General features: G+C 39.1%; 1 protein-coding gene across 1 annotated transcript in view; it reads left to right on the top strand.

The window, feature by feature from the left end:
- tmem130 (transmembrane protein 130) overlaps positions 1-4,993 on the top strand; it is a 13,233-nt gene extending 8,240 nt beyond the window's left edge. The window contains exons 7-8 of the mRNA XM_061907349.1: positions 1,708-1,811; positions 3,749-4,993. Of these exons, the coding sequence (XP_061763333.1) occupies positions 1,708-1,811; positions 3,749-3,889 (245 nt within the window). The 3' untranslated portion in view covers positions 3,890-4,993. The remainder of the gene's footprint in view (positions 1-1,707; positions 1,812-3,748) is intronic.
- Positions 4,994-11,126: the final 6,133 nt, after the last annotated feature.

Below are 11,126 nucleotides of genomic sequence, written 5' to 3'. Positions count from 1 at the left end.
TGTAATAGAGATCCATCTGGATTCATGATGTTAATTCTAAACATTTCTTCACAAAAAAAGACATCTTTAACATCAATATTTATGGAACATGTCCACAAAAAAAAATGTAGCTGTCAACACTGAGTTTTGCATTGTTGCATTTCTTTTCACAGTTTATGAACTTACATTCATATTTTGTTGAAGTATTTATTCAATAAATATATTTATAAAGGATTTTTGAATTGTTGCTATTTTTCAATACATATATTTATAACGGATCTTTGAATTGTTGCTATTTTTAGAATATTTAAAAAAAAATCTCACATACCCCTTGGCATACCTTCAAGTACCCCCAGCGGTACGCGTACCCCCATTTGAGAACCACTGACCTATGTCTCGACATCACAATATATATCTGCCTTAGGCCAGCTAGAACAGTGTTTTTCAACCACTGTGCCGCGGCGCACTAGTGTGCCGTGAGATACAGTCTGGTGTGCCGTGGGAGATTATCTAGTTTCACCTATTTGGGTTAAAAATATTTTTTGCAAACCAGTAATCATAGTCTGCAAATGATGTGTTGTTGTTGAGTGTCTGTACTGTCTAGAACTCGGCAGAGTCACCGTGTAATACACTTCCATACCAGTAGGTGGCAGCCGGTAGCTAATAGCTTTGTAGATGTCGGAAACAACGGAAGGCAGCTTGCCGGTAAAAAGGTGTTTAATGCTTAAACCAAAAATAAACACAAGGTGAGTGCCCCTAAGAAAAGGTATTGAAGCTTAGGGAAGGCTATGCAGAACAACACTAAAACTGAACTGGCTACAAAGTAAACAAAAACAGATTGCTGGACGACAGCAAAGACTTACTGTGGAGCAAAGACGGCGTCCACAATGTACATCCGAACATGACAATCAACAATGTCCCACAAAGAAGTATAAAAACAACAGAAAAATGTTTGACTGCTAAAACTAAGTAGATGTGGGAAATATCGCTCAAAGGAAGACATGAAACTACAACAGGAAAATACCAAAAAACAGGAAAAGCCACCAAAATAGGAGTGCAAGACAAGAACTAAAACACTACACATAGGAAAAGAGCAAAAAAGTCCAAATAAGTCACGGTGTGACGTGACAGGTGGTGACAGTACACCAGTCAAGAGCTATATTGATGCATGCTTGGTTATGGTTTAAAGTCATATCCAACAATTGCGACAACGACTTTTTACTGTCAACTGAGTTTTGTCTTTTAAGGATTTTTGCTGGTGGTGTGCCTCCGCATTTTTTCAAAGCAAAAAAATGTGCCTTGGCTCAAAAAAGGTTGAAAAACACTGAGCTAGGAGGCCTTACTGACAACAATTTGTGATCTGATTGGCTATTACAACTGTCTGTCAAATGTTTTTGTCCACTTACAGTGCATGCCTGCTTTATAGGTTCTGAATGCAGATTAGGTACAGCATGGCAACATAAGGTAGCTGAATTATGATTGGATAAAAACTCTATAAACTAAAACAACAGCGCTGGAAGGAGCATAATGTAACATGAAGAGAATATGAATACTTATAGATATTTAGGGAAAGTAGATTAAAAAAATGCTTTTATCTTTAATCATGATCATGATTTCTGGTTATGTTAGGCCAGCAGAGAAGGCTTTGCTGGCCCTGACGACACACCACTGTGCGGAACATACCATCCCAACACTTCTAAACCAACAATCCTTTCATTATTGTTCCAGACAACACCAACATGCTCTTCATCCTGTCCTGTGCTGCTGTTCTTGTGGCAACATTCTCCTTCATCACCGTCATCGCCTGCCACCCTCGAAACCACAGATCTCAGGTATGAAAAACACTAAATTATTATTATTAGTCAAATAAATGACATGAGATTAATGCAATCATTTGGGTTGCATGCACGTACAGCCTGGGACCACTAGAGAGCGGTATATGCTCGGGAATACACAACAGAACCTTTTGCGTGGAAAATACACTGACTGGACACAACATTAGACACACTTGCACATTTATTCAGCTTTCAGTCACTGTGAGGCTGTAACAGACCTTTCAAGGGTCACAACCTGCCATTATTCTTATTCTGTCTACAAATACCGCCCCACGTCACAATTTGAGGTCTTGCCCATGTTTTAGTTCACTAGATATGATGCAGTGCACTACAAAACCCAATCACAATACGAGACATTGTTAAATTAAAAAGCATTATTATTCATCACTATCATTTTCTTGTACCATATTTGAAGTAGAGATGTGTATTTTTAGCGGTACTGACAGAGGTCCTTCGATATTACCGGGTGCCGTTCACGTAAAACCCAACAGCTGCACACTCTGCACCGGCTCAAGCACTTGGCCGGGAAACAAGCAGTCTAGCACTTTGAGCCAAATCAGGCCCGCGAACAGGTTTAATCCTGTCCATGGGACGAGTTTGCTTAATATGAAGATTAACCTGAAAATTTTGAATGAAAGAAACAGCTATTCTAAATGTGTCCACTGGATGTCGTAATAGCAATTATTTGTATCTTTGTAGATGATGCTACACATGTACAAAATAAACCATATGATGTTGGTACATCAGTCGAGCAAAATGATCAAACTACATAAATAATAATCCTTGGGCGACATAGCTCGGTTGGTACGGTGGCCATGCCAACAACTTGAGGCTCTGGGTTCGATCCCTGCTTCTGCCATCCTAGTCACTGCTCTTGTGTCCTTCACCCCCCTGCTCCTAGTGCCACCCAAACCCATGTAACTTAGATAATCAGTTTCACTATGTATAGCCCTTTGAGTCACTAGACAAAAGCGCTATATAATTCACAAATTTGATTTCGATATTTCTTTTTTATCTTGTTTCAAAATTAACACCAATGAGTTGGCTTATAACATGACTTATTCAGAAAATATAAATAACGACAAATAAATTATCAACCACAACATGTAAGCGTAAAAAAAACAACAACATATGATTTGTACCTTTTCAGAATTTGCTTGTTCTATTTTTAAACAAAAAAAACAATCTGAAGTTGTCTTTATTTTCAAGTTCTTGTGCCGTGATTTTACCAGTCCGGCCCACTTGCGAGTCAATTTTTCTCCATGTGGCCCCCTATCTCAATGAGTTTGACACCCCTGCTCTAGGTGATGTTACACATTTCCATGCCAAGAAGCTCCACTTTTTAAATTGCGCTAGCTTGATGCTGCCAACCATTGGATTTGCCATAGTCATTCTACTGAATAGCATTTGCGATTTTACATGGTGATTTCAACACCTCCCAATTTGGTAATAAAAACTACCACTAAGATTTCACATTGCAATCAAACAGCTAGTGTTTAATAAGTACAATACTGACCGTTTAAACGCTTCATAGGGCTCAACAATTAAAAAAAAAAAAAAGACTGGCGCATTCAACTTAATGGCAAAGACTACTTTTCATTACTTCCACCTAATGTCTTAGAATTGCAACTGCATGCAAAGTTTACTATATAAAACTTGCAAATGAGACACAGAAAGACCACAAGACAGCTCATAGTTCAATACTAAATACATACAAAGTTGTTATCTTTTTTTAAACAATTAACGTTTTTTAAAACATTTGCACACACACAGATGTACTGTCACTTGCTATCGATCAATTTAAAAGTGAAATGTACCCATCTCTATGTTAGATGTGTATTTAATGAAGTGCCCAGTGTGTATAAATCACCCACAAGCCTGAAGAGACCAATTTGTTATACTTTATAGCAATGTGCATAATTTTCATTTTACAGATTGCAGCTTCCAGCAATGCTTTGTTCCTGAAGAGTCAAGAGCCTGACAGCCACAGCAGAATTGTATTCAACGTAACCAGTGTTGACAAAGCAGAGAGAGAACCGCTTGTGTTACAGTATGGAACACACTACTACTCCTAACCTTTATGATTTATGAGCTCTTCTGGGGGTTACAGGAGATTTTGTGATACGTGTACATAGTTGAATTCACTCATGTTGTGGTAATAGTGCACACATGTCTGTATAAATGTATTCCGTGCTGTTTGAATGTAACATGCAGTTATATGTTAAGTAAGCTGGCAGGTCATGCACATTCTGTATTTTTCATGTGTGGCCTATCCATTTGTGCCCCCCCAGTGTTTGCCTCATTTATTATTAACTTTATTAAAGGTCATATCATAATACCGACTGTTAGATAGAGCACAGTGAAGATTGATCAGTGCAACCTTCTATTAATGTCTGCCTTACATTTAAATAATCCAAAGTATTGATTAAAGAATGTGATTTCTGTAGAGTTGATGAACATTATCCTTTTATTGTATCATTCATTTATTGTCATATTTAAACTATTGTGTTGAAGTCTGGGGAAATTGTTATAAATCCCATCTACAACGTTTAGTCACTCTGCAGAAAAAGGCCATCAGGATTGTTTCCAATGTTCACTACAGACATCATTCAAATCCACTATTTATGGACTTAAAGCAACTTAAACTGAACGATGCGATCTAATTTAAAACTGCTCAAATTATGTTTAGGGCATCCCAAAACTCTCTACCATCCAATATATAGAACCTATTCCATGATAGAAATGATCACCATAGTTACAGTTTAAGAGGAAACAACAAATTCTATTTGCCTAAATTTAGAACAACTTTAAAATCAATGTGCATTTCAGTGTGTGGAGTCACTCTGTGGAATAACTTAAAAATGTGTTCTAACATGATTCAATTTAAAACACTGTTTAAAAAAGAAGTACTGAAGAAGTACGAGGAGGAAAGAGAGTGATGCCCTCAGCACAGAACGTTGGGAGAGAGGTGTACAGTATGGTCATAGAGTGTCTGGGCCCGTGTGTGTGTGTGTGTGTGTGTGTGTGTGTGTGAGTGAGAGTGTGTGTGTGTGTGTGTGTTTTGTCTCGTCTTGTCTTGTCTCATAGTATTGTTAGTGTACAGGAGTTTTTCTAGTGAGTATTGTACTTGTATTATATTGATTATGTTAAATGTGGAATGAGTGACAGGGGTTGGGATATCATAAGCATCTGCTTCATCCAAGCAGATTAATATCTCTGCCAAAATGTAAAAAAACAAAAAACAAAACCCTGTGTTTATTTGTACTGTGCAGGTGTGAAATAAATATTTCAATTCAATTTAATTCAATTATCAATTAGGTTACTATAACAAAACGATGAGATCGTAAATTATGTTTTGTGTGTTAAATATAGTAGAACCGTGTGTGCCATAATATGTCACTTGAGGACACCTAGCCAGCGGGGATGAAGGATTGTCTGTTGTCTGTTCGTTAATAATTGTGACATTCCAAATGAATGTTACCTGACACAAGCACAGTTGGGGAGCTGGTGGTTGCTATGGTGACGACCGCCCTCAACCTTGACCTCGGGCTTCGCTCACACGTTTTACCTTTCTTGAACATGAAGATGATACAATTGCTTGACGTTTTTTGTATAAATAAAAAGAAAACATTATATTGCCGGTCTACTAGTGTTGTCCGATATCAATATTTTGGTACTGGTACCCGTACCACAATTATTTAGATACTTTTCGGTACTTGTCGGTACATTTCTAAACCTTACTCAGTGGCTTTGTGGTTAGAGTGTCCGCCCTGAAATCAGTAGGTTGTGAGTTCAGACAACGGCCGAGTCATACCAAAGACTATAAAAATGGGGCCAATTAGCTCCTTGCTTGGCACTCAGCATCAAGGCTTGGAATTGGGGGTTAAATCAACAAAAATTATTCCCGGGCTGCTTCACCACACCTACTGTGTGTGTGACAATCATTGGTACTGCAACTTTCACTAAATAAAGGGGACCATAACATTTTTATTATATGCTTTATTTTATCAAAAAATCTTAGAGTACATTAAACATATGTTTCTTATTGCAAGTTTTTCCTTAAACAAAATAGTGAACATACAAGACAACTTGTCTTTTAGTAGTAAGTAAGCAAACAAAGGCTCCTAATTTAGCTTCTGACTATGCATTGATTGATTGATTGATTGATTGATTGAAACTTGTATTAGTAGATTGCACAGTACAGTACATATTCCGTACAATTGACCACTAAATGTTAACACCCAAATAAGTTTTTCAACTTGTTTAAGTCGGGGTCCACGTAAATCGATGCATGATAACATCATGCAGTAACATGTTGTGTCATTTTCCATTCAATGATTTTGTCAAAATTACTAAGGACAAGTGGTAGAAAATGAATTATTAATCCATCCATCCATCCATTTTCTACCACTTATTCCTTTTTGGAGTCACGGGGGGCGCTGGCGCCTATCTCAGCTACAATCGGGCGGAAGGCAGGGTCCACCCTGGACAAGTCGCCACCTCATCGCAGGGCCAACAGAGATAGACAGACAACATTCACACTCACATTCAAACACTAGAGCCAATTTAGTCTTGCCAATCAACCTATCCCCAGGTGCATGTCTTTGGATTATTAATATACTTGTTCATTTACTGTTAATATCGGCTTACCATATTTCCTTGAATTGCCGCAGGGCATATAGTATGCGCCTGCCTTGAATTACGTCCAGGTCAAACTCGCTTCCCAAAATAATTAGCGCATGCTTAGTATTACCGCCTGGTCAAACTCGTGACGTCACGAGTGACACTTCCCCTGTCATCATTTTCAAAATGGAGGACGCTGATTTCAATACCGGTCATTTGAAATCGCATAAAGGGAAAAAGTTTAAGACCTATTCAGTAGGATTTTGTCACACCGCGGTGAGAGTCTTGTCTTGGGTTTTCTCTCTTGTGGTTTACGTGTTTTATTTTGAAAAGCTACCCTCATGTTTCAGATCACGGGCCCTTCCTCTTGTGTCACCAGTTTGACGTCATCCCTGATCCCTGATTGTTTCCACCTGTTTCCCATCATACCCATATCCTATTTAAGCTCACCCCTCCTTTTGTCCTGTGCCAGATCGTCTAGTCTAACGTGCCTTGCTAGCATCTACTGTATGTCCGTGTCCATGAAAACCTCCTTGTCTTGCTCCTTTTTCCCTGGTTCTCCTTTTTGGATCAAGCAGTCGTTTGCTGTAATTTTGAGTTTACTTTTTCCTCCTTGGAGCGCCCTTTGTTATCCTTCGTCTACCTAATTGGTGCGTTTTTGTTTTTCCAAATTTCGTATAGTTTGCCTCATTAATTGAGTGATTTTTGTTTATTCCTATTTAGTGTATATATATAGATTGCTTGTGTTTTTTCTTCCTTTTGGTTAATTCTTATAGTTATTCCATTTTTGTTAGATTTTCTTAGATGAGTATTCCTCCTTATTTTTTGGAATGATTTTGATTTACCTGTTTCTCGGAATTATTTTCCGCGTATTGTATGATTCTTGCGAAAAACTTTTTGCACTGGAGGTAAAAAGTTATGTCAAAATAAAAGCTTCATTTTTTGAACTTCCTCTCTGCATCTGGGTCCTCTCCTTACTCGGAGTCGTAACAGATTTAAGGTCCAAGCTTACATCACACTCAAATTTTTACTGCATACCTTTGGTAAGTGCCGGAGTGAGAAGAGGTTTTAAAATAATTAGAACATGCTTACCTTTACCGCATGCCTTTGGTAAACGAAGGAGTGAGAAGAGGTTTTAAATTAATTAGCGCGCCGGCAGCAGTTCAAGGTAATACGGTACTTTGTCTTTTAACATATTCTATCTACACTTCTGTTAAAATGTAATCACTTTGTGACAGTTTCTTACTGTCGTCGCTCGGGTTCTGCAGACCACCAAGGAAGGACGTCTCTTTAGCAGGTTTGACTTTTTTATTTTGCAATAAAGCTTGGCTGCAGTTTGGATCGCTTTTCAGCTCCTTCCTCCACTGCTTGTTCGCCGGTCGCATTTCAGCCGCCGCCGCCGCCGCCGCCGTCGTCGTCGTCGTCGTCTTCGTCTTCTGCTTTCTGTCGCTCTTGCTCTTCACGCACTGCATCTGCTGCAGACACTCCAACTCCTTCTCTGATCTCTCCTCCTTCTCCCCTTTTATACAGCAGGAGGAGATGAGTTAATTGTGTGCAGGTGTGTGTGCCACGCACCTGATTTAGATTGTGGAGGCATTGCTCCCAGCAAGCCCCGTCTCTCCGCTCCACCGCATCCTCCAACTCCTTGCCGCCATCTTGGGCAGGGCAGCGTGCCCTGCCCTGCTGTCGGCCCGTTGGCTCCGCCTCTCCACACACTTATTCTTCTGTTGTTTGATACTTTACATTAGTTTTGGACGATACCACAAATTTGGGTATCAATCCGATACCAAGTCATTACAGGATCATACATTGGTCATATTCAAAGTCCTCATGTGTCCAGGACCTTTTCAGAGGCGGTATAGTACCAAATATGATTCATTGCTATCGCGGTACTATACTAATACCGGTATACCATACAACCCTACAATGTACCTATTTTAGAAGATACTGTTTAAGTTTTATTTTGAATTTTGCTTTTGTTCCTATGAATTGAAAAAAGTTTTTTTTTTTTAAATAGAAACATGTTAGAATGTGGGCAGCACGGTGGACCAGGGGTTAGTGCGTCTACCTCACAATACGAAGGTCCTGAGTAGTCCTGGGTTCAATCCCGGGCTCGGGATCTTTCTGTGTGGAGTTTGCATGTTCTCCCTGTGACTACGTGGGTTCCCTCCGGGTACTCCGGCGTCTTCTCACTTGCAAAGACATGCACGTGGGGATAGGTTGATTGGCAACACTAAATTGGCCCTAGTTTGTGAATGTGGGTGTGAATGTTGTCTGTCTGTCTGTGTTGGCCCTGCGATGAGGCGGCGACTTGTCCAGGGTGTACCCCGCCTTCCGCCCGATTGTAGCTGAGATAGGCACCAGCGCCCCCCGCAACCCCAAAGGGGATAAGCGGTAGAAAATGGATGGATGGATGGATGTTAGATTGTGGACGCAATAAATATAATGGTTTTTATATATCACTCTTACCACTAGAGGGGCGCCAGATTGTTTTTGGGGCTAACTGGCAGAAGAAGAAAGAATGTGCAGCTTTAGAATATGCTAACATATTTATGTTCAACATCTGTATCCTTTGTTCAGCTTTTATAGATAGATAGATCGATCAATCAATCAATCAATCAAACTTTGTTTATAAAGCGCTTTTCATACATTAAAGAAATGCAACGCAAAGTGCTTTACAAAGTTAAAAAAAATACCCCAATGATCCATCAGAATCAGAATCCAGAATCAGAAATACTTTATTAATCCCAGAGGGGAAATTACAATTTTCAGCACAATCCCATTCAAGATCGTATAATTTTGAGAACAAAAATGTATTGATTCGATTTTGGAATAAGGCTGTAACATAACAAAGTGATCTTCTATTAGAAGTCAGCGTATCAACAACAGGTTAAAATAAAAATCTAAATTGCTTAAAGGGTATGCCATTCTTCTTTAGATCTAAAAGAGAACTCATCTGAGGTGTTTCAGGGCTTTGTCGTTGGAAAGAGTCAGAGGATGAGTGTCTGCCATGTCACCAGTGACCTTGTGGCCTCTCCTGCCTTAAGCGTTGCTAATGCCACCCACGCCACCTGTTTTTGTCTTCAAGCCAGCTAAAATAAAAGAGCCTGCTCAGCCTGCGTTATGTACCACTTATGTCACGGCTACGTCCCTTATAGTACCTGACAATTACCAGTAACAAGACAAGTGGTCCTACACTTATATGAGTGTGTGTGTATTTGTGGATGTGTGTGCCAAATAATAAAATCGGGGGTCAGCCATCCGAATGCAGCTCTTTAGTGCCGCACTAGTGGCTCCCTGGAGCATTTTTGAAAAAGGATTAAAAAGAAAAAAGATGGGGGAAAGATACAAACAAACGCAACAGTTTGTTTATATGTAAAATATTCCACTCCTTCTTTGTCTCTGTCATAACTTGGCGTGGACAAGGATTGTTTCTTCGATGCAGATGAGGATCAACACGAGCGAGGCGTGGACGTGAGTACATGGTTGTTTATATAATAAACAAATAAACAACAAAAAGCGCTCACAATGGAGGAAGATACTTGGCTAAATAGTACAAACGTGAAACAAAAACACTTGCTCGATTGGCATGAATGAACTATGAACAGAAACAGCACGATGACATGAATATAATAAACTATAAACAAAACTAGCACAATGGCATAAATACAAAAAAACTTACACGGCATGGAACTATGGACAAAGACATGAAGGAGGTGCAGCATGGGTAGGGTGCGTGCGCATGTGAGAAGATCCCAGCACGAAGACAAGAAAAAGAGTGACTTAGATAGCTATGATCATTTGTGAAAACAGGTGTGAGGCTGAGAACAGGGACGTGACAGGTGAAAACTAATGAGTTGACATGGAAACAAACACAACCAGGAAGTGCAAAACGTGACTGAATGTCCAAAAACTAAACATAGCATGACCAAAACCAAAACATAACTTACAGGCGTGACAGTCTCATTTTGCCCACCAAACGTTTTATGCACGGCGTGAATGCACAAATGTGCTCTTTGTTTATGTTTTTAACTTGTTGGAATGCTAACCAGGCATATTTTGTGACTGCATGACTGCAAGTTAATCACTGCTAACATGCTATTTAGGTTAGCTGTATGTACACATTGCATCATTACGCCTCATTTTTGGGCATATTTGAGCTCATTTAATATCCTTTACTTTTATCCTCTTTGTATATAATTTAAGTTTGGATGTATGATGACACATTATCTGTAAGTAATGCTGCATTTCAGATAGTTGTTTGTGTGCCATGTTGTTCCAGACAACAGCAAATATTACCTACCATGCCAAAGATTGTAATAAATCTATTAAAAGAAGACAGCCTGACGTTTCCTTTAACCTGGATGCACACATTAATACCTTTGGCCATTATAAAAGCCAGTAATTTCCAGAAGTTATCTCACCTTCTGAGTAGCCTCTGATTTACTAAGTTACTAGTTTTTATCAAGGAAATAATGACTCGTTGCAATTTATCCATTTATACTTTTTTTGTGAATACTATTCTAAAATATTAAATATCTAGGTTGTATTTTCATTGTAAATTTGGCATTAAGATCATTATTTGAATATTCTCTCATCTATAAGAGGTTTTGTGGTAAAATGAAAACTACACAGGCTAAAGATTACCTCTATGCAAATCAATTTTACTGTCAGATTTGGCACAAAAGA

The sequence above is a fragment of the Nerophis ophidion genome, linkage group LG08 (genome assembly GCF_033978795.1).
Source record: "Nerophis ophidion isolate RoL-2023_Sa linkage group LG08, RoL_Noph_v1.0, whole genome shotgun sequence".
NCBI lineage: Eukaryota > Metazoa > Chordata > Actinopteri > Syngnathiformes > Syngnathidae > Nerophis > Nerophis ophidion.
Note: the sequence above shows the minus strand (reverse complement) of the source record. Positions and strands in the feature narration are given on the sequence as shown.